The sequence below is a fragment of the Phoxinus phoxinus genome (genome assembly GCF_949152265.1).
Source record: "Phoxinus phoxinus genome assembly, chromosome: 5".
Taxonomy (NCBI): domain Eukaryota; kingdom Metazoa; phylum Chordata; class Actinopteri; order Cypriniformes; family Leuciscidae; genus Phoxinus; species Phoxinus phoxinus.
The window spans coordinates 100,747-125,000 of record NC_136880.1 but is presented as its reverse complement, the minus strand read 5'-3'; the positions used below and the strand labels follow the sequence as shown (position 1 = coordinate 125,000).

Genomic DNA, 24,254 nt, shown 5'->3' with positions numbered 1-24,254 from the left:
CTGAAGACGGTGAATAAAATTCAGAGTCATTGTTATTTGAAGTCGCTCGCGCGCAGACACCCTCGGTCTCTCTCGCGCACTATTGCTCGTGCGCAGACACACTCGGTCTCTCTCGCGCACTATTGCTCGCGCGCAGACACACTCGGTCTCTCTCGCTCACTATCGCTCGCGCGCAGACACACACGGTCTCTCTCGCGCACTATTGCTCGCGCGCAGACACCCTCGGCCTCTCTCGCGCACTATTGCTCGCGCGCAGACACCCTCGGTCTCTCTCGCGCACTATTGCTCGCGCGCAGACACTCTCGGCCTCTCTCGCGCACTATTGCTCGCGCGCAGACACCCTCGGTCTCTCTCGCGCACTATTGCTCGCGCGCAGACACCCTCGGTCTCTCTCGCGCACTATTGCTCGTGCGCAGACACCCTCGGTCTCTCTCGCGCACTATTGCTCGCGCGCAGACACCCTCGGTCTCTCTCGCGCACTATTGCTCGTGCGCAGACACACTCGGTCTCTCTCGCGCACTATTACTCGCGCGCAGACACCCTCGGCCTCTCTCGCGCACTATTGCTCGCGCGCAGACACACTCGGTCTCTCTCGCTCACTATCGCTCGCGCGCAGACACACACGGTGTCTCTCGCGCACTATTGCTCGCGCGCAGACACCCTCGGCCTCTCTCGCGCACTATTGCTCGCGCGCAGACACCCTCGGTCTCTCTCGCGCACTATTGCTCGCGCGCAGACACTCTCGGCCTCTCTCGCGCACTATTGCTCGCGCGCAGACACCCTCGGTCTCTCTCGCGCACTATTGCTCGCGCGCAGACACACTCTGTCTCTCTCGCGCACTATTGCTCGCGCACAGACACACACGGTCTCTCTCGCGCACTATTGCTCGCGCGCAGACACACACGGTCTCTCTCGCGCACTATTGCTCGCGCGCAGACACCCTTGGCCTCTCTCGCGCACTATTGCTCGCGCGCAGACACCCTCGGCCTCTCTCGCGCACTATTGCTCGCGCGCAGACACCCTCGGCCTCTCTCGCGCACTATTGCTCGCGCGCAGACACCCTCGGCCTCTCTCGCGCACTATTGCTCGCGCGCAGACACCCTCGGTCTCTCTCGCGCACTATTGCTCGCGCGCAGACACCCTCGGTCTCTCTCGCGCACTATTGCTCGCGCGCAGACACCCTCGGCCTCTCTCGCGCACTATTGCTCACGCGCAGACACCCTCGGTCTCTCTCGCGCACTATTGCTCTCGCGCAGACACACTCGGTCTCTCTCGCGCACTATTGCTCGCGCGCAGACACACTCGGTCTCTCTCGCGCACTATTGCTCGCGCGCAGACACCCTCGGCCTCTCTCGCGCACTATTGCTCGTACGCAGACACACTCAGTCTCTCTCGCGCACTATTGCTCGCGCGCAGACACCCTCGGTCTCTCTCGCGCACTATTGCTCGCGCGCAGACACACTCGGTCTCTCTCGCGCACTATTGCTCGTGCGCAGACACACTCTGTCTCTCTCGCGCACTATTGCTCGCGCGCAGACACCCTCGGTCTCTCTCGCGCACTATTGCTCTCGCGCAGACACACTCGGTCTCTCTCGCGCACTATTGCTCGCGCGCAGACACACTCGGTCTCTCTCGCGCACTATTGCTCGCGCGCAGACACCCTCGGCCTCTCTCGCGCACTATTGCTCGTACGCAGACACACTCAGTCTCTCTCGCGCACTATTGCTCGCGCGCAGACACCCTCGGTCTCTCTCGCGCACTATTGCTCGCGCGCAGACACCCTCGGTCTCTCTCGCGCACTATTGCTCGTGCGCAGACACCCTCGGTCTCTCTCGCGCACTATTGCTCGTACGCAGACACACTCAGTCTCTCTCGCGCACTATTGCTCGTACGCAGACACACTCAGTCTCTCTCGCGCACTATTGCTCGCGCGCAGACACCCTCGGCCTCTCTCGCGCACTATTGCTCGTACGCAGACACACTCAGTCTCTCTCGCGCACTATTGCTCGCGCGCAGACACCCTCGGTCTCTCTCGCGCACTATTGCTCGCGCGCAGACACACTCGGTCTCTCTCGCGCACTATTGCTCGTGCGCAGACACCCTCGGCCTCTCTCGCGCACTATTGCTCGTACGCAGACACACTCAGTCTCTCTCGCGCACTATTGCTCGTGCGCAGACACCCTCGGTCTCTCTCGCGCACTATTGCTCGCGCGCAGACACACTCGGTCTCTCTCGCGCACTATTGCTCGTGCGCAGACACACTCGGTCTCTCTCGCGCACTATTGCTCGCGCGCAGACACCCTCGGTCTCTCTCGCTCACTATTGCTCGCGCGCAGACACCCTCGGTCTCTCTCGCGCACTATTGCTCGCGCGCAGACACACTCGGTCTCTCTCGCGCACTATTGCTCGCGCGCAGACACCCTCGGTCTCTCGCGCACTATTGCTCGCGCGCAGACACACTCGGCCTCTCTCGCGCACTATTGCTCGTACGCAGACACACTCAGTCTCTCTCGCGCACTATTGCTCGCGCGCAGACACCCTCGGCCTCTCTCGCGCACTATTGCTCGCGCGCAGACACCCTCGGCCTCTCTCGCGCACTATTGCTCGCGCGCAGACACCCTCGGCCTCTCTCGCGCACTATTGCTCGCGCGCAGACACCCTCGGCCTCTCTCGCGCACTATTGCTCGCGCGCAGACACCCTCGGCCTCTCTCGCGCACTATTGCTCGTACGCAGACACACTCAGTCTCTCTCGCGCACTATTGCTCGCGCGCAGACACCCTCGGCCTCTCTCGCGCACTATTGCTCGCGCGCAGACACACTCGGCCTCTCTCGCGCACTATTGCTCGCGCGCAGACACACTTAGTCTCTCTCGCGCACTATTGCTCGCGCGCAGACACCCTCGGTCTCTCGCGCACTATTGCTCGCGCGCAGACACACTCGGTCTCTCTCGCGCACTATTGCTCGCGCGCAGACACACACGGTCTCTCTCGCGCACTATTGCTCGTACGCAGACACACTCAGTCTCTCTCGCGCACTATTGCTCGCGCGCAGACACCCTCGGTCTCTCTCGCGCACTATTGCTCGCGCGCAGACACCCTCGGTCTCTCGCGCACTATTGCTCGCGCGCAGACACACTCGGTCTCTCTCGCGCACTATTGCTCGCGCGCAGACACACTTAGTCTCTCTCGCGCACTATTGCTCTATTGACTTGACTTCTTAAACTGTTAGTTGTGAAGTGAACGTCGGTATAGATGTTTTAATAATGTGGATAGGACGTGATGTTTTAGAATGGTAATAACAGGCTGATGTGTTCAAGTGCTTGTGTTTTTATTGTACAAATGATCTCATGAAGACATTATTTTTCAGCGGATGGCTATTACAATTACCGCTGGACACAATGCATCTACAGCTCCCCTGATCTCAGTGACATGGTGTACATTGAAGGCTTTTACTTCAACAAATATCCATTCCTAAAGTTTAACAGCACTGTGGGCAAGTTTGTGGGGTTTACTGAGTTTGGAGTGAGAAATGCAGAGATGTGGAACAAAGACGCAAGCATATTACAGCAAGCCAGGGCTCAAGTGGATGTGTTCTGCAGACCGAACGCTAAACTCACAGAAGCAGCCGTCTACAACAAAACAGGTACGGCACATAAGGCTCGCACAGAACTCCTCTTTTAAACATGTAGAAGTACTTGAGCATGTGTCTCTTCTGGGTTCAGTGCAGCCGAAGGTGAAGCTCAGTTCAGTGATGCCAGGCGATAACACACACCCGGCGCTGGTCATGTGCAGTGTGTACGACTTCTACCCTGAGCCGATTACAGTGTCCTGGTTGCAGGACGGTGTAGTGGTGACGTCTGACGTGACCAGCACTGAGGAGCTGCCTAATGGAGACTGGCTCTACCAGACCCACTCTGAGCTAGAATACACTCCTAAAGCCGGACAGCAGATCTCCTGTGTGGTGGAGCACGCCAGCTTCAGCAAGCCCATGATCTACGACTGGGGTACGAGAGAGCTGTCTCAGGCCTCACCACACACCAGTTACACTATAATATTACAGTAAATCATATATTTTACAGTTATACCATGGTCTGTCTGAATACTCGATTCTGATTGGCTGGAAGGTGTGCAATAAAACCCTTTAAAGCAGTGTTTCTGAAACCTGTCCTGAAGGACCCCAACACTGCACGTTTTCTTTGTCTCCCTAATCAAACACGCCTGAGTCAGCTCATCTGCTCATTAACCCATGTGATACTGAGCTGATGAATAAGGTTAGTTTGATTAGGGAGAAGAAGAAAACATGCAGCGTTGGGGTCCTTCAGGACAGGTTTCAGAAACACTGCTTTAATGCACAGGAAGATCCAAGTCAGCTGAAGAAACGTTCTATGATGACTGTGATGACGCATTTTACCGTTTTAAACTCGCTCTATTTTTGTAACTCTTTTTGAAAGTTGTGGAAACACTATTGTGGAGTCTTCTTTTGCTATTTCAGACAAGACAATATATATCAATGTAGTCTCTCATTCACTGAAGTTTACCCAACTATGACGACGTCCGCTAAGAAACCCGGAAATGTGAAAAGGGTCATTAATTAATGCACAGAAACGTATCAGCATTTATTAATAAATCAGATTAGTTAGTGAATCGCTACATTGTATTTCTCAGCAACCGGGGGAACATGGTACCCTGGAAACCAGAGTTCTCGCGAGAGCACAAGTTGAGTTTGCTCAGCGAGTCTCTCTGGCGTTGAGTAATGATGCTCATTAACATGCCCTTGTATCCGAGCTGCACCAATCACAGCGGGTTCTCTGATATAGGCGGGCCAGAGGCGAGAAGACGACAGCGCTGCGACATCGAAGTCATTAGTAAACACTGCAAGATGGCTGTGGATGAACACCAGCTGTTTGAAACGGCTTTGGCCGCTACAGTGAACGAGTTAGACTTGGCTTTTCTCTAAAAGAGGAACAGAAGACGGCGCTCGAATCGTTCCTTTGCAAGAAGGATGTTTTTCCAGTTTTGCCGCCCGGATACGGCAAGAGTCTAATATAGCAGGTAGCTCCGCCGGTAGCTAAGCGCATGGGGCTTAGTTGTGATTGGTCGTAGTGTTAGCCAATTGCGTGCAGTGTGATTTTCAAACACATGCTTGGTGCCGCCCCTAGAGTGGGTGATTTATATTACTCGACGCCAGACCCTTAATCTTTCGGATTTGGGTCTGGATTTCCAGGCTAGAAACATCGCTGGTTTTTAATCAGACTCATAGTATCGTTGTAGACACTGAACAGACGCAGGTACGGATCTCTTTCTCTCTCTTGATAATGAATTCAAATGAATGTGATTTATCTGCACCGCTGTATCCCTGTGTCTGATATAAAGCGGGCAGAATGCTGGATCTAACTGATGAAAATAACCGTCTAATATTGTGCTGTAAACATCAGTAACAGCTTTGAGTCGCCAGTGCTGGTAAAAGACCACGGTATGAGCAGCACAATCCACGGCTAGCAGTGCAGGAAATGACCTGAATGATATGATGACCTTTATACGGGGTTTGCATATAAATGTGTGTATATGCAACCACCATACAATGAAAAAAACCCATGCACTCCTCTTTTGAAATCCTCAATAAGCCTCAATAATCAGGCCGTTTGGATTTTGGATATGATGTCATATTGCTCATGCTCCGCCCACGAGCGCAGACATATTTCTTGTATTAGCATATTTATATTTCCTGTATTAGCATATTTCCTGTATTAGCATATTTATATTTCCTGTATTAGCATATTTCCTGTATTAGCATATTTATATTTCCTGTATTAGCATATTTCTTGTATTAGCATATTTATATTTCCTGTATTAGCCTATATTTATATTTCCTGTATTAGCATATTTCCTGTATTAGCATATTTATATTTCCTGTATTAGCATATTTCTTGTATTAGCATATTTATATTTCCTGTATTAGCCTATATTTATATTTCCTGTATTAGCATATTTCCTGTATTAGCATATTTATATTTCCTGTATTAGCATATTTCCTGTATTAGCATATTTCTTGTATTAGCATATTTATATTTCCTGTATTAGCCTATATTTATATTTCCTGTATTAGCATATTTCTTGTATTAGCATATTTATATTTCCTGTATTAGCCTATATTTATATTTCCTGTATTAGCATATTTCCTGTATTAGCATATTTCCTGTATTAGCATATTTCTTGTATTAGCATATTTCCTGTATTAGCATATTTCTTGTATTAGCATATTTCCTGTATTAGCATATTTCCTGTATTAGCATATTTCTTGTATTAGCATATTTCTTGTATTAGCATATTTCCTGTATTAGCATATTTCCTGTATTAGCATATTTCTTGTATTAGCATATTTCCTGTATGGGCATCCGACGACCCCTTTATAACGGTCTAATGCACAGCTAGCCACAGATTAACCCTTACTCTATTTAATGCTATTGTGATAATAGAGCGATGTCTGTCTCTCACAGACCCCCCTGTCCCGGAGTTTGAGTTTAATATGCAACTATTATTCACCATTGAAACGGCTGGACTGGTGCTGGGAATCACCATCGCAGCCGCTGGATTCCTGTACTACAAGATAACATCAGCTGGTCTGAAGAGGTGAGAGCAAGCCAGTGATAGACTGCAGTCCAGTTAACGAACAATAAACTATAACCATCATGGGATTTTTTTTTCAACTAATTACTCTTTTTATTTGAATAGAGAAGATCATAGTACCACGTTAATGATGTAAATTTGACATTTCACTCATTTCTGTGTGATCTAACATTATCTCTAGCAATCACATATAATGACATACTGAATCATCAAGCCCAGTAACATGAATATTAATCTCACCGTCTGCAGGTCCTCATACTGACTGAAAGGAGCCTCGTCATCTCCAACTATCAGTCTAACTCTTCAATGAGGTTTCATAATAAACATGACGATGGAAACAGAACTAGAGCATCATACCCGAGTCATGTTTCTGGCTAATATTTCAGCAATATTGACAGTCATGATGTCAGTCTGATCATGTCTTCTCGTGATTTCTCCCACTCGACCCATCTCTCCTCCTCTTCTTTCTCCACTCCCACTAAAGTGTGTTTGCTCTGGGAATTCACATCCCCTTTATAGCTCATTTGTATAGCCGTGTGAAGCGTTTGAGCTGCTATAGTGGAGGGATACGGGTACGGCTAGGACGGGTTTGGGTTTAAGAGAGGGTTACGAGGTATGGGAAGGTCAACAATTCATTTCTGAACTTGCATATGCTGTAATTATAGATGTGAGTATTTGATAAATATATGTAGAATGTAAAAACATGTATGTACACTATAAGTGCATTGTAACAATGATTAGTTTAAGTGTAGTACATAGGAGTTAAAGACACCGCAGGAAGAGCTCATGAAGGCCAGTTTATAGCTGTGGTCAAAACCAGATGACCGTTCAACACCAGTGCTCTGTGTACTGGGAGAAAACCACGGTGACATTCTCGAATTACTGTAGACTCAGCCATACGGAACATTTTAGGTTATATATTCAGTTGGATTTATAAAAAGCACGCCATCAGCAATATGGAAGTGGTTTTCTCATTAAAGACTCATTGTAATGGTGCTTGTTATTATTTATGATAACTCCTTGTGGTTTGGAATCAGGTTTGCTTGTGTACGTTTCTGAACTGGTTTAACTTGATTTTAACTTTGACAGGCTTATCATAAAACTGTTGTTATACATTCCTGTAACACTCCATAATCTTCCTGTATTTAGCTTGTTTCCTTCTTCCCTTTTTCAGTTCTTTATAGTTCCCAGTCTAGTTTGCTCAGTTCTGAAGAGGAGATAGTATATAAAGAATGAACACATCAACGCCACACAGAATATCTGCGTTTCCACCGTGTGTTTGCGCTACGCCACTGTCTATCACACATTGTGACACAACTTGCAGACAGAGATTGTCGTGTTATTGTGATAAGGCTTTACAGAATGGAGACCAGCGGGACCCTGCCAGTAGGGGGCAGCAAGTCACTGGTGCAAAAACTATGCTTTAATGTATGTCAAATATATTCTCTTTTCAACAGTACATTGCAGATATACTTACAAAAAATTGTACCATCTTTAAATATATAAAAAGTAGCCTATATTGACATCATGCTTTTACCTATTTTCACAATACTACTTTTAACACACTTTACAATATAAGTATCATAAGTAAATATAAGTCAAAATATACGTTTATTTTCTAAACATCTATTTAGAAAAATATACTTAAAATCAGTAGCGGGTGGAGGGGGAGACTGGGGACGGTTGCAACACTTTTTGCATTTCTCTCAGTTACTCAGAGACTATTTGGACTAGACCAACCAATGTTGTATATATTAAACTTGCATCTGTCTGCTAATTACACGTACCATTTAAAGATGATTACATATGACACATCGTTCACAGTATTTATTTGAGTGGAAGAAGCAGATGTTGCAACTGACCCCAACAGTTGCAACATGTTAAAAAATACCTTAAATTTCACTAATTAAAGGATTAGTTCACTTTTGAAGTGAAAATTCTGTCATCATATACTCACCCTTAAGTTGTTTCAAACCTGTATGAATTTCTATTCCTACGTCACCCGTAGGTTTCTGAAGAGTGTTTTTGAAGCCTAAAGTGGGCGGAGCCGGCCGTCGCCATCTTGGCCTCGCGTCACTGCTCGTCACTCCCGGATAACAGAATATGGGCAAAGAGGCGGAGCTGAGGAGCCTGGCTATCTGAAGCCACGCCCACCTAGCGCGACGTTATGGAGTTAGCTTCATGGTTAGCTCAGGCTTGGGAGCTAATGCTATATGCTACTCACAGTACCAAGTCTGCGACTGCACAGGGGCTCGCGCTAAAGTGACACTGACAGTTGATGATTAAAATCAGAATGGCAATTAAAAGGTCCTGGTTTTGCCCTTCGAAATATTATAATAGTTAAAAGACATAGCTACAAGTGAGACTGTGTATCGTGATTCTGTACAGCTGTTCTGCTAGTTGAAAATGTATTATGCAGTAACTTTAACGTACAATATTACTCCGAAAGTGTGTGTGACCGTGATTATGTGCATAAGTTACATGTCAGTCACTCTTTATTACAGTCTATGGTCCGTCAGCGCGGCATCGCTCGTCAAGTTCGTTGAGCTTTATTATTCAGTCCATTTTAAATTCTGATTTTGGCCGCATCTCAATTCTCAAATGGGTCAAAACATAGATATATTACCTATGAAGTTCAAGTAAATGCGCTAGAAATCCGCGCTCATTCAAGGATGTGCATTTATTGCATGGACGGAGAGGCACCGACCTGCAGGATTTCATCTGACGGCACATAAGCATGTTATAATCTGTTCCAGAGCAACGGCACTGCAGAACGAGTGTAGCCTTATATCTATAGACGTTTTTAAATCTGAAAACTCCAAAAAGCAACGAAATTGTCAGACATCATTAGTGAATGATGTTCACAGAGGAGAACAACTGGAATAACATTACAGCGCTGGTTCTCTCGAATGGATACTCGACGACAACGGCGGAATCCAAAGCAGTGGGCGAAGTAATGGGTGTATTAAATTATATGAAATAATCCCGAATAAAAGCACAAACACGGCAGAGATGGCAAGTTCAGCAGCTGGAATTTGCTGAGGTGAAGTGACGGCTAACCGGCTAGCATTGACATCAGCGGGACTCCACCTGTCACTCAAAAGTGGACACACCCTTAATTATGCAGAACTTTAAATATTAATCAACTAAACGGGTGAGTTATAAAACAATTCACCCCCCTCACAGTTGTTATGAAGGGCAACATTAGCTGTATAGACCAAAGCCACAGAGAGAACCAGGCTGTAAACATGTTTCTTTCTGCTGTAAAGATGGGCATTTTAACATGCGGGAGATACAGATTTGACTCCCTTCTGCAGCAGCCTCAAGCGGCCAGTCGAGGAACTGCCGTTTAATTCACTTCCGTGTTGGTTTCAAGAGAGAGACAGGGAGGTTGCCGCTTGGCTCAAACGCTTGGATTACTACAAAAATCAGAATTATTTTACTCGACCAGCCTCCCACTGAAAGCTTACATTCCGGGGAAGAGAAAACACAACTGCATAAGGATAAGAGAAAATGCCTCTTCTGGAATCTACTTGCTGCAGCAATTGCCACAGACTTTTACAAAGGATTGCAGTTCTTGAAACAAAGTTATTTGCGGGACCACCAAAGCAGACGGGACACACAACCATGTGTTGCCACAGTTACTTTGAAAAAGTAATCTGATTACTGATTACGGATTACTCCTTTAAAAAGTAACTTAGTTACTCTACAGATTACTTGATTTTAAAAGTAACTAAGTTAGATTACAAGTTACTTTATTAGTTACATTCAGCAGCTGCCGATGACACCTCCAACGCCTCAACATAAAAATGACAACCGGTTTTGCCAACACTCACTTTATTGGAAGTGCATTTTTAACAGTAACGTCAATTTTAAGCTGAACTTAAAAAAAAAAAAAATTATATAAAAAATTTAATAAAGACAGTCTTTCTTGACTTCACATAAATACATGTTTTTTAAAAATAAAATAATGACAGTCTTTCTTTAATTCACTGAACATAAATACTTGTTTTTCAAAAATATAAAATAAGACCTTTATCTTGACCTGACTCCAAATGTTTCTTCAAATTTGATGTAGTCTTTTTTTTTCAGCTAGATAGCACTTTGTCGCCACCAGATTGTACAACGAACCTTAATATTGCCATCTTTAGCTGACACAAACTCAAAATAGTGACGGGGTGATGCGGTGGTGACGCGTTGATGTAGGCTACATGTGGGTGGCGCTGCCAATAAAGCACCTAAAAGCTGTAGGCCTATAGCAAGCAAACATATAGCAAGAAGACATTTTAATTGTTTATTAATAAACAAGTGTTTTCTGTCAGTGTCTGCTGCAAAGATGAAGTTGACGATGCTGACTCGCGATCTTCACTGTAAGTAGTGAACGTGCCAGAGAGAAATGCACATTTCATACGGATTTACATAATCAGAGAGCAGTCTGTTTTCATTTCGAATTGTTCTGTTTAAAAGTACATTTCAATATAGATATATTTTTCAGGTCTGTGAAACAAGTAGGCTACCTTATACGCTGAGTTTTGGTTCATTTATGAGATGCGCTCCAGCACGCGCCCACACCGCGTGTCGTGATTATCTATTGTCTGCTATATTTTCTTATTTATTAAATATCCAGGCAATTGTTCGATGAAACATTGATTAAAATTAAGATACAAAAAATACAAAACGAAATACACTTTAAAGAAATGCTTTGTGGTTTCTGTTTGAGGTCTCTGTGAAAAAGCACTAAGTATTTTAGTGCCGCTTTCGCTTTCAGACCGGTCATGTCCGTAACAGAGAACTGTCGCGTCCGCAACATTGTTTTTTACGTGCAAACACGAAAAATAAAATAAAATGGATATTTTATGTTCTGTGGAGAGCCAACCCTTCTTCATCCGGTGGGTAGTATTACTTTTGGTTTGCGCAGTGTCTATTTATCATATTAAATATAAAACGCATGTGTGTAGAAACTGATATTTTTCTAATGTATGGTCTCATTTATTAAGGGAGTATGGATATATATATATATAAACAGACGTTTCAATATATTGGTATTAAATGCATTTTCTGAGAATTTATATTTCAAGTTTTTTACTGCAAATGTCACGTCCATAACGCTGGAATTGCCCAATTTTAAAGAATGTATCCTCAACTAGTTTTGTGGTGTAGGTCTACGTATTTTATAATGTTGACTTCAAATAATACTAATAGTAATTAAAAGATGTGGTAGCATTGGATCTGGACGGGAAGGATAACTCTGGGAGTTGGAAGGGTGTTTCGCGATTCTGCCTTCTCACACCGCGACACAGGTTCGTGGATCTGAGTGTCGCGATTTCGGTTTCATATCGCATATTACACCCCTAATTTTTACTGAGGAAAATGGCAAAAATAGTAACGCACAGTGACTTGGATAAGTAACTTTAATCTGATTACTGGTTTGGAAATAGTAACGCGTTAGATTACTCGTTACTGAAAAAAGTGGTCAGATTAGAGTAACGCGTTTCTAAGTAACGCGTTACCGGCATCACTGCACACAACAGAGCTCCGTCATGGACGCCCTCAGCATACAGCAGGTGAGCCCCATGAATCTACTGCTCCTCAACAGGCCATACTGAGTGTAGAGAAACAAGCTGATCGACTTACAAATCGATGGCACACACAGGGAGCGAGACCCAAAGGCACTCGAGACATCAGATTGTCACGAGTATCACATATTGCCGCAGTAGCATCCTCTACCCCAGATACGGCTCTGACAAGGATTGCAAACACTGGTCTCCTACCACCGCCTATACATCTTGAGAACAGATTTGAAGTATTAATGAATGTAAATGAGGAATCCCCAAACGTGATGAATGTGATCGAACACAGACTGGATAAGCCAGTAGCTAACACTGATGCTAACTGGCGCTCAAGGTCGAGCAGACAGCGGCACAGAGCTCAGAGCGCAGCCGAGCCCAGGACTCTGATAGTGGGCGACTCCATTATCAGAAACATTAGTAGCAGGGATACAACTACGTGCTGCCTTCCACAAGCAACAACTTCTGATGTAAACAGGGAACTTGAGAACATTCTGATGAAACATAAGACTGCAAATCGACTCATCATTCATGTGGGGACAAATTATATTCATAAAGAGCAGTCATAATTCCTCAAGAAGAATTTCAATGAACTTTTTGAAACACTTAAAAGACTGAAAGTACAAACATTCATCAGTGGACCACTCCCAGCAAGAGGAACAAACAGGTTTTCACGGTTGCTTGGGCTTAATACATGGCTCCAAAAAACCTGCAATATAAAAGGAGTGAACTTCATTGACAACTTCAATCTTTTCTGGAGTCAGAGGCAACTGTTCCAACAGGACAGACACCACCCAAACAAACTTGGTTCAAGAGTGCTAAAGGACAATATCTACTTCTCCCTCAATCATCCTTCTGCAGTGTGTGCCAATCCATTCAACCTGAATGGCACGCACACACCTGGACACAGTATAAATGACCACAGGACTTCACACATGCGGTTGACACGTCACACAAGGACAATGATAACACCACTCAGCCAAAACAACTTCTGCTCATGGCTGAGCCCTGCCCACAGAGCTCACCACAGACAGACTGTGACATACTAGAACTGCTCCAAGATTCAGCACCCAAGGACGACTTCCTGGAAAACAGCCAGGGAAACCAGGTCAGCATATTACAGCCTCCGATAACACCAGAGACCCTCTCACCAGACACGCTATCTCTATCTCCAGCATCTCCACTTCTGTGCTTCTCAGAGAGAATGGAAAAACTGGTGTATGCTGGAACCAAACTATCCCACTCTTTTGCAAGCCCCCAGATATCAACCAAAACACGGCAGGCCCTACAACCACCAAAGCCTGCTGGCCCCGCTCGCCCTCCTCCTGCGAGAGCTCTTTCACATATCACACTCTAGATTTACTTATCAGTAAGGGTCTAAACATTTCATCGATTGTTATTAAGGATGTAGCACTGTCTGATCATTTCTGTATTTTCTTTGATATATTGATCTCTCCTGCCATTGAAGCTAGATCTGTGTCTGTCAAGAAGAGATGCTTAAATGAGAACACTAGTGTACTATTTATGAAGGCTATGTCTTTAACACCAAGCATATCTGCTGACTCTGTTGATTTTCTCCTTGATTCTTTTAACTCAAAAGTTAAAAGTGTAATTGATGATATTGCTCCTGTGAAAGTCAGGAAGAGTGGTAGACAAAAAGCACCCTGGAGAAACTCAACAGCAGTGCAAAATATGAAAAGACAATGCAGAAAAGCAGAGCGCATGTGGCGGAAGACAAAACTTGTAGTCCACTATAACATCTACAAAGACACCATCCATGCTTTCAATATGGAACTAGGCAAAGCTAGACAGACTTTCTTCTCAAATATTATAAACAGCAACTTAAACAACACACGCACTCTTTTTGCTACTGTAGAGAGACTGACAAACCCCCCGAGCCAGATTCCCAGTGAAATGCTCTCAGACAGCAAGTGCAGTGAGTTCGCTTCTTTCTTCTCTGAGAAAATCAATAATATCAGAAAGGTGATCAGCACATCCTTGAGTTGCACTGGGGTCAGACAGATCAGACCACAACCTGAGAAAGTAGTTACTATGTCTGATTTCAAAGAAATTGATGGCAAAATTTTAGAAGAAACCGTACAGCACCTTAAAACATCAACCTGCGCCCTTGACCCTCTTCCCACATCTTTCTTCGAAAGTGTGTTAAACTGTTTAGAAGCAGATCTCCTAGATGTCGAGTAGGCCTGATGTGAAGAGATGAGGAGGACTCAAATGCAGTGATGAGAAGTGAAAAGTTTATTACTAAACTTAGTGAACAACATAAACTTCAGTGACACAGTGAACAAGTGTTAGTCTATTGGTGGTTCCTGTGAGCACAGCTCGCACACGGATGTAGAGAGAAGAGGAGACCACCGACAGACAGAGAGATCCCAGGAATGTCCAGCAATGGACGAGAGTAGGATCCAGCAGGCAACAGTCATGCACCGACCCCCACGTCTAGGATTCCTGAACACAGATCACATTTAAGCAACACAGAGAACACCAACGGACAAGGACTGCACACCCGACATGAAACAATCCACTGACAACACTGGTAGACACAACTGGGAATATAAAGGGTAGGGGAAACGAGCAACAGGTGAGGAAGATCAACTCGTGATTGTGCTAATTGCCCACATCACGAGCTGCAGAAATGACAGGACAAAACAAAACAACAGAGAGGTGCCGGTGACACACCCTGACCCGTGACAGAATTTTGGGTCCCAGTTTACATGCGGAAAGTTTGAGGGGAATGTCCTTGGTTGACAACCAAACCTTTTGACCACACATGTAAAGTGGGGGCCTAGAACGGTGACGGTCCGCCGACGCCTTGTTCCTTTCACCAGTCCGGGAAAGGGCTTCTCTGGCAAGCCTCCACGTACGAAGGCATCTCTGAATGAATGTCTGCGCGGATAGAACAATGGCATCGGTCTCTTGGGAGGGAAATAATGGGGGCTGGTAGCCTAAACAGCACTGGAAGGGCGATAATCCCGTAGACGAGACCAGGAGTGAGTTATGTGCGTACTCGACCATGGTTAATCTAGAACTCCAAGTCGACGGCTCTGCCGATGCCACACAGCGCAGGACTCTCTCCAAGTCCTGATTTGCTCGCTCAGCCTGACCGTTAGTCTGCGGATGGTAACCGGAAGATAAACTCGCAGTCGCCCCCAACTGTTGACAGAATTCTGTCCAAAATCTAGACACAAATTGGGGACCCCTGTCAGAAACCACGTCCACCGGGAGGCCATGGATGCGAAAAACGTGGTCTAAGACAATAGTCGCTGTCTCCCTCGCTGAAGGCAATTTGGGGAGGGGAATGAAATGAACCGCCTTCGAGAACCTGTCCACCACAGTAAGGACCACAGTATTGCCACTATATGGGGGTAGACCTGTGACAAAGTCCATGGGTATGTGTGACCAGGGTCTCGAAGGGATAGACAGTGACCGGAGTAGCCCTGCTGAGGGTCGATTTGAGCCCTTACCCACCGCACACAACGGACAAGCTGAAACGAACTCTCGAGTGTCCCGCGCCATCGAAGGCCACCAGAACCGTTGCTTGATTAACGAACATGTTCGAGTTGCTCCCGGGTGGCAAGCTAGACTGGATGAGTGACCCCACTGAAGTACGCTAGTTCGGACCGGCTCCGGCACAAACAACAGACTCGCTGGACACCCCGCAGGAATAGTGACGTCGCGTAACGCCTCACGGACCCTTGACTCCACTCCCCAAGTAACCGCCGCGACCACCCGGTTGGGAGGCACAATGGTCACTGGAGAAGTGGATCCAGCCTCTACTTCAAAAATCCGTGAGAGCGCATCGGGCTTACCGTTCTTACTACCGGGGCGATATGAGATGTTAAAATCAAATCGGCCGAAAAACAATGCCCAGCGAGCCTGTCGAGAATTTAGTCTCTTAGCGGAACGGATGTACTCTAAGTTCTTATGGTCGGTCCAAACTATGAATGGAACCCCCGCGCCTTCCAACCAGTGACGCCACTCCTCCAGCGCCAACTTAACAGCCAGTAACTCCCTATTCCCGATGTCGTAATTCCGTTCCGAAGGAGTTAGACGATGAGAAAAAAAAGCGCATGGGTGTATTCTGTCGTCTGAAAGGGACCTCTGAGACAAAATTGCCCCCACTCCTACCTCCGACGCATCGACCTCCACAACGAATTGACGAGACGGGTCAGAATGGAACGACCACCAGATGGCAGTTGTGTGTTGGTGACGCTCACCATCCTCTGTCCCTTAAACGGAGCACGTCGTTTCTTTAATGGACATTCAGCCGCCATGTGACCCGCCTCTCCGCAGTAGAGACACAAGTTATTTGCCATGCGATGACGGCGTTCCGTGATGGTTAGATGGGCTCTCCCGATCTGCATGGGCTCCTCATCCGAAAATAACACTTGTTGGGAAGTAGCCCCTCTCATGACTGGTGTGTTGTTGATGACGTTATGAGGAAAACCCACCCTCCGAGTCTGGGTACGGAGGGAGATCCGGTTATCGACCCGAATGGCGAGATCAATCAACCCGTCGAGTGATGTGGGTAGTTCCAAGGAATAAATCTCATCCTTGATGTGTTCCGCTAAGCCATGAAGAAAGTGGTCCCACTGTGCCTTGGGATTCCACCCACAGGATGCCCCGAGTGTACGGAACTCAATTGAGTACTCCGATACGGAGCGAGTCCCCTGCTGTAACATCGTCAAGGCTCGTGCCGCCTCGGTCGCCAACGCTGACCGATCAAAGACCTTGTGAAGCTCCTGAGAGAATCCCTCATAAGATCTGCAGCACTCGTTCTCATTGTCCCACATGGCTGTTCCCCACTCTCTCGCAAGCCCAGCCAGGTGCATGATCACAAACGCAACCCTGGACCTCTCCGTCAGAAAGCAGGAAGGCTGGAGTGAAAAAGTCAATGAGCATTGAGATAGAAATGAGTGACACGAATTAGGCTCACCAGAGTAGGAAGCAGGTGGGTTGAGTCGAGGTTCGGATCGGCGAGGCACTACCACCTCGGCGTTAGGTGGATCAGGTGCTGTAGGAACCATGGGAGGACTGGTCTGTAGCTGTTCGAGCCGATGAGTAATCGCAGCTAACTGATGTGACATCTCTGTCATGGCCTGACGAGAAGCCGCTAATTCCTCCTGCTGTCGTCCTAGCAGAACGCCCTGCTGAGCAATGGCCCGACGCAGTTCCGTCTCCTCTGCTGAGTCCATTTGGTCAGTGGATTCTGTCGAGTAGGCCTGATGTGAAGAGATGAGGAGGACTCAAATGCAGTGATGAGAAGTGAAAAGTTTATTACTAAACTTAGTGAACAACATAAACTTCAGTGACACAGTGAACAAGTGTTAGTCTATTGGTGGTTCCTGTGAGCACAGCTCGCACACGGATGTAGAGAGAAGAGGAGACCACCGACAGACAGAGAGATCCCAGGAATATCCAGCAATGGACGAGAGTAGGATCCAGCAGGCAACAGTCCTGCACCGACCCCCACGTCTAGGATTCCTGAACACAGATCACATTTAAGCAACACAGAGAACACCAACGGACAAGGACTGCACACCCGACATGAAACAATCCACTGACAACACTGGTAGACACAGCTGGGAATATAAAGGGTAGGGGAAACGAGCAACAGGTGAGGAAGATCAACTCGTGATTGTGCTAATTGCCCACATCACGAGCTGCAGAAATGACAGGACAAAACAAAACAACAGAGAGGTGCCGGTGACACACCCTGACCCGTGACACTAGAAGTGGTAAATGCCTCACTTCTCTCTGGGAGTTTTCCAAACTCCCTGAAAACTGCAGTTGTCAAACTCCTCCTGAAAAAAAGCAATCTGGATAAGACTATATTAAGCAATTATAGACCGATCTCAAATCTTCCTTTCATTGGCAAGATCATTGAAAAAGTTGTTTTCAATCAGCTGAACAAATTCTTAAGCTCGAATGGATACTTTGACAATTTTCAATCTGGTTTCCGATCGCATCACAGCACAGAGACAGCGCTCATAAAGATAATTAACGATATTCGCTTAAATACTGATACAGGCAAAATATCAGTGCTGGTACTACTCGACCTCAGTGCTGCATTTGACACTGTTGATCACAACATACTTCTTGACAGGCTGGAAAACTGGGTGGGTCTTTCTGGGATAGTCCTAAAATGGTTCAGGTCATACTTAGAAGCGAGAGGTTATTATGTGAGTATAGGAGACCATAAGTCTGAGTGGACATCCATGACATGCGGAGTTCCTCAAGGCTCAATTCTTGCGCCACTCCTATTCAACCTGTACATGCTTCCAATGAGCCAAATAATGAGAAAGAACCAAATCTCTTACCACAGCTATGCAGACGACACACAGATCTACTTAGCCCTATCGCCTAACGATTACAGCCCCATTGACTCCCTGTTCCAATGCATTGATGAAGTAAACAGTTGGATGTGCCAAAACTTTCTTCAGTTAAACAAAGACAAAACTGAAGTCATTGCGTTTGGAAATAAAGATGAAGTTCTCAAGGTGAACGCATACCTTCACTCTAGAGGTCAAACAACTAAAAATCAAGTCAGGAATCTTGGTGTGTCTCTAGAGTCAGACCTTAGCTTCAGTAGTCATGTCAAAGCAATAACTAAATCAGCATACTATCATCTGAAAAATATTGCAGGAATTAGATGCTTTGTTTCCAGTCAGGACTTAGAAAAACTTGTGCATGCTTTCATCACCAGCAGGGTGGATTACTGTAATGGACTCCTCACTGAAGACAGTAGCAGCTCGTACAGAACACTGAGCAGAACCAGAACACATGAACACATCACACCAGTCCTCAGGTCTTTACACTGGCTCCCAGTCACATTTAGGATTGATTTTAAAGTATTATTACTGGTATATAAATCATTTAATGGTCTAGGAGCTCAATACATTGCAGATATGCTCACTGAATATAAACCCAACAGATCACTCAGATCATTAGGATCACATCAACTAGAAATACCAAGGGTTCACTCAAAGCAAGGAGAGTCCGCTTTTAGCTATTAAGGCCCTTTCACACTGGACGCGTAACGAAAAAGCGAAACGAAAAAGCGAATAGTTCGCATGCGAATAGTTTGTGTCAAAACCATTCATATCAGCCGCGACGCGAATTTGCGACGTTCAGAGCTTCAACATTCCAAAACTTTCGCGCCGACAGCTGAGAAAACATGGATACGTTGTCATCATCATCATCATCATCCAGTGAAGACGAGCTTTTCATTTTCTTTAAAAGACAGAAAAGGTTTTGGGTGCACCCAATCTTAAAGAACAGAGAGTCTGAAGGGGAGTAGCTATGCTAATCTTGCACAGAACTTTATCATGGCCGGTTCCGCACGCACTTATTTTCGGATGTCTGTGGGACAATTTGAGGAGCTCCTTCAGACAGTGGCACCGCATCTGACGAGACAAGCCACAAACTTCAGGAACCAATCGGTCCGGAGCAGCGTCTGGCGATCTGCTGAGGTGAGCTGTCCTCTTAAAATCATCAGGGCTACGTTTACATGCAATCAAATAAACAATCCACTGTATGTGATTGGCTGAAGCCTTTTCTGTCACCGCAAAAGTAAAAAAAAAATCGACATCGAAGCAGATTTTTTTTTTTTAGTTTTTTCGCCGCAGCACATTCGCGTTCGGTGTGGAAGCACTCATTACACAAACAGCTGATCAAAAAATAAAACCATCGCCCAAATTATTCGTGCGTCAAAATCGCGTCCAGTGTGAAAGGGCCTTTATGCTGGAACCAGAACCAGCTTCCAGAAGAGATCAGGTGTGCTCCTACTGTAGTCACATCCAGACTCAAAACACATCTGTTTAAGTTCAGACAGGAAATCTTTCTCTCAAAATCGTTCAATACTGTTTATGCATCAGTAAATCAAGCCAGTGACTAACATATCAACTTCACATCGTTTCTCTTAGTAGTATGAAAATAATCTTATTTAAATTGTGAATAAATTATATACAGAAAGCGATCAAAGAACAATCACTTTACATTCGCCCAAGCTGTCAATCACACAGCGCAAGTTTATCTGGACACTTGCCAAACTCGTTATGAAATCAATGACGCGGTTACACTGCACATGAAGCTCTTACTGTATTTACATCACCGTGTTTGCATTGGTGAAAGCAGAGCGAGTGCAGAAACTGCATTGCAATGATAAGATCCTCACTCTCGCGATCAACAACAGACTGTCATCTGCTCAATGCTCATCACAGCAACATTTATCTGATGGGAATAGATCTAAATACTTCTGACGATTCGTTAATCTCGATAGCTGTGATAGTAAAAACGTATAATAGCTGTAATAGTAAAAGTATTTGAGAGAGTTTCACATGTAATACGTAGCTATTTCATATGCAAGCATGTCAGCCAATACACTGAATCTCACAGCAGCCAATCACATCAGTGGGCGTTTACACTGAGGTCTTACAGCAGCCAATCACAGCAGTGGCCGGTTACACTGAATCTCACAGCAGCCAATCACAGCAGTGGGCGTTTACACTGAGGTCTTACAGCAGCCAATCACAGCAGTGGCCGGTTACACTGAATCTCACAGCAGCCAATCACAGCAGTGGCCGGTTACACTGAACCTCACAGCAGCCAATCACAGCAGTGGCCGGTTACACTGAACCTCACAGCAGCCAATCACAGCAGTGGGCGTTTACACTGAGGTCTTACAGCAGCCAATCACAGCAGTGGCCGGTTACACTGAACCTCACAGCAGCCAATCACAGCAGTGGGCGTTTACACTGAGGTCTTACAGCAGCCAATCACAGCAGTGGCCGGTTACACTGAACCTCACAGCAGCCAATCACAGCAGTGGCCGGTTACACTGAATCTCACAGCAGCCAATCACAGCAGTGGCCGGTTACACTGAACCTCACAGCAGCCAATCACAGCAGTGGCCGGTTACACTGAATCTCACAGCAGCCAATCACAGCAGTGGCCGGTTACACTGAACCTCACAGCAGCCAATCACAGCAGTGGCCGGTTACACTGAACCTCACAGCAGCCAATCACAGCAGTGGGCGTTTACACTGTGGTCTTACAGCAGCCAATCACATCACAGCAGTGGCCGGTTACACTGAATCTCACAGCAGCCAATCACAGCAGTGGGCGTTTACACTGAGGTCTTACAGCAGCCAATCACATCACAGCAGTGGCCAGTTACACTGAATCTCACAGCAGCCAATCACAGCAGTGGGCGTTTACACTGAGGTCTTACAGCAGCCAATCACAGCAGTGGCCGGTTACACTGCATCTCACAGCAGCCAATCACAGCAGTGGGCGTTTACACTGAGGTCTTACAGCAGCCAATCACAGCAGTGGCCGGTTACACTGCATCTCACAGCAGCCAATCACAGCAGTGGGCGTTTACACTGAGGTCTTACAGCAGCCAATCACAGCAGTGGCCGGTTACACTGAATCTCACAGCAGCCAATCACAGCAGTGGGCGGTTACACTGAACCTCACAGCAGCCAATCACAGCAGTGGGCGTTTACACTGAGGTCTTACAGCAGCCAATCACAGCAGTGGGCGTTTACACTGAGATCTTACAGCAGCCAATCACAGCAGTGGGCGGTTACACTGAATCTCACAGCAGCCAATCACAGCAGTGGCCGGTTACACTGAACCTCACAGCAGCCAATCACAGCAGTGGGCGTTTACACTGAGGTCTTACAGCAGCCAATCACAGCAGTGGCCGGTTACACTGAATCTCACAGCAGCCAATCACAGCAGTGGGCGTTTACACTGAGGTCTTACAGCAGCCAATCACAGCAGTGGCCGGTTAGACTGAATCTCACAGCAGCCAATCACAGCAGTGGCCGGTTACACTGAATCTCACAGCAGCCAATCACAGCAGTGGCCGGTTACACTGAATCTCACAGCAGCCAATCACAGCAGTGGGCGTTTACACTGAGGTCTTACAGCAGCCAATCACAGCAGTGGCCGGTTACACTGAATCTCACAGCAGCCAATCACAGCAGTGGCCGGTTACACTGAGGTCTTACAGCAGCCAATCACAGCAGTGGCCGGTTACACTGAACCTCACAGCAGCCAATCACAGCAGTGGCCGGTTACACTGAATCTCACAGCAGCCAATCACAGCAGTGGGCGTTTACACTGAGGTCTTACAGCAGCCAATCACAGCAGTGGCCGGTTACACTGAATCTCACAGCAGCCAATCACAGCAGTGGCCGGTTACACTGAACCTCACAGCAGCCAATCACAGCAGTGGCCGGTTACACTGAACCTCACAGCAGCCAATCACAGCAGTGGGCGTTTACACTGAGGTCTTACAGCAGCCAATCACAGCAGTGGCCGGTTACACTGAATCTCACAGCAGCCAATCACAGCAGTGGCCGGTTACACTGAACCTCACAGCAGCCAATCACAGCAGTGGCCGGTTACACTGAACCTCACAGCAGCCAATCACAGCAGTGGGTGTTTACACTGAGGTCTTACAGCAGCCAATCACAGCAGTGGCCGGTTACACTGAATCTCACAGCAGCCAATCACAGCAGTGGCCGGTTACACTGAACCTCACAGCAGCCAATCACAGCAGTGGCCGGTTACACTGAACCTCACAGCAGCCAATCACAGCAGTGGCCGGTTACACGGAGTCTCACAGCAGCCAATCACAGCAGTGGGCGTTTACACTGAGGTCTTACAGCAGCCAATCACAGCAGTGGCCGGTTACACTGAATCTCACAGCAGCCAATCACAGCAGTGGCCGGTTACACTGAACCTCACAGCAGCCAATCACAGCAGTGGCCGGTTACACTGAACCTCACAGCAGCCAATCACAGCAGTGGCCGGTTACACTGAACCTCACAGCAGCCAATCACAGCAGTGGCCGGTTACACTGAACCTCACAGCAGCCAATCACAGCAGTGGCCGGTTATACTGAACCTCACAGCAGCCAATCACAGCAGTGGGCGTTTACACTGTGGTCTTACAGCAGCCAATCACATCACAGCAGTGGCCGGTTACACTGAATCTCACAGCAGCCAATCACAGCAGTGGGCGTTTACACTGAGGTCTTACAGCAGCCAATCACAGCAGTGGCCGGTTACACTGAATCTCACAGCAGCCAATCACATCACAGCAGTGGCCGGTTACACTGAATCTCACAGCAGCCAATCACAGCAGTGGGCGTTTACACTGAGGTCTTACAGCAGCCAATCACAGCAGTGGCCGGTTACACTGAATCTCACAGCAGCCAATCACAGCAGTGGCCGGTTACACTGAACCTCACAGCAGCCAATCACAGCAGTGGGCGTTTACACTGTGGTCTTACAGCAGCCAATCACAGCAGTGGCCGGTTACACTGAATCTCACAGCAGCCAATCACAGCAGTGGGCGTTTACACTGAGGTCTTACAGCAGCCAATCACAGCAGTGGCCGGTTACACTGAATCTCACAGCAGCCAATCACAGCAGTGGCCGGTTACACTGAACCTCACAGCAGCCAATCACAGCAGTGGCCGGTTACACTGAGTCTCACAGCAGCCAATAACAGCAGTGGGCGGTTACACTGAACCTCACAGCAGCCAATCACAGCAGTGGCCGTTTACACTGAGGTCTCACAGCAGCCAATCACAGCAGTGGGCGGTTACACTGAGGTCTCACAGCAGCCAATCACAGCAGTGGGCGTTTACACTGAATCTCACAGCAGCCAATCACAGCAGTGGGCGGTTACACTGAGGTCTCACAGCAGCCAATAACAGCAGTGGGCGGTTACACTGAATCTCACAGCAGCCAATCACAACAGTGGCCGTTTACACTGAGGTCTCACAGCAGCCAATCACAGCAGTGGGCGGTTACACTGAATCTCACAGCAGCCAATCACAGCAGTGGCCGTTTACACTGAGGTCTCACAGCAGCCAATCACAGCAGTGGACGGTTACACTGAGGTCTCACAGCAGCCAATCACAGCAGTGGGCGGTTACACTGAGTCTCACAGCAGCCAATCACAGCAGCCAATCACAGCAGTGGGCGGTTACACTGAGTCTCACAGCAGCCAATCACAGCA

The 24,254-nt window shown here is 47.1% G+C and overlaps 1 protein-coding gene across 2 annotated transcripts in view; it reads left to right on the top strand.

Moving 5' to 3' along the window:
• LOC306999122 (H-2 class II histocompatibility antigen, E-S beta chain-like) overlaps positions 1-8,150 on the top strand; it is a 9,813-nt gene extending 1,663 nt beyond the window's left edge. Inside the window, exons 2-6 of one of the 2 annotated variants that reach the window (XR_013797731.1) lie at positions 3,368-3,643; positions 3,723-4,004; positions 6,498-6,630; positions 6,877-7,153; positions 7,251-8,150. Coding sequence is in view for 1 of the 2 variants with exons in the window: in XM_079613602.1 (XP_079469728.1) it covers positions 3,368-3,643; positions 3,723-4,004; positions 6,498-6,630; positions 6,877-6,889 (704 nt within the window). In the remaining variant the exon portion in view is untranslated. Of the gene's footprint in view, positions 1-3,367; positions 3,644-3,722; positions 4,005-6,497; positions 6,631-6,876 lie in introns of both variants that reach the window. The other variant, XM_079613602.1, reaches the window with a different exon arrangement.
• Positions 8,151-24,254: the final 16,104 nt, after the last annotated feature.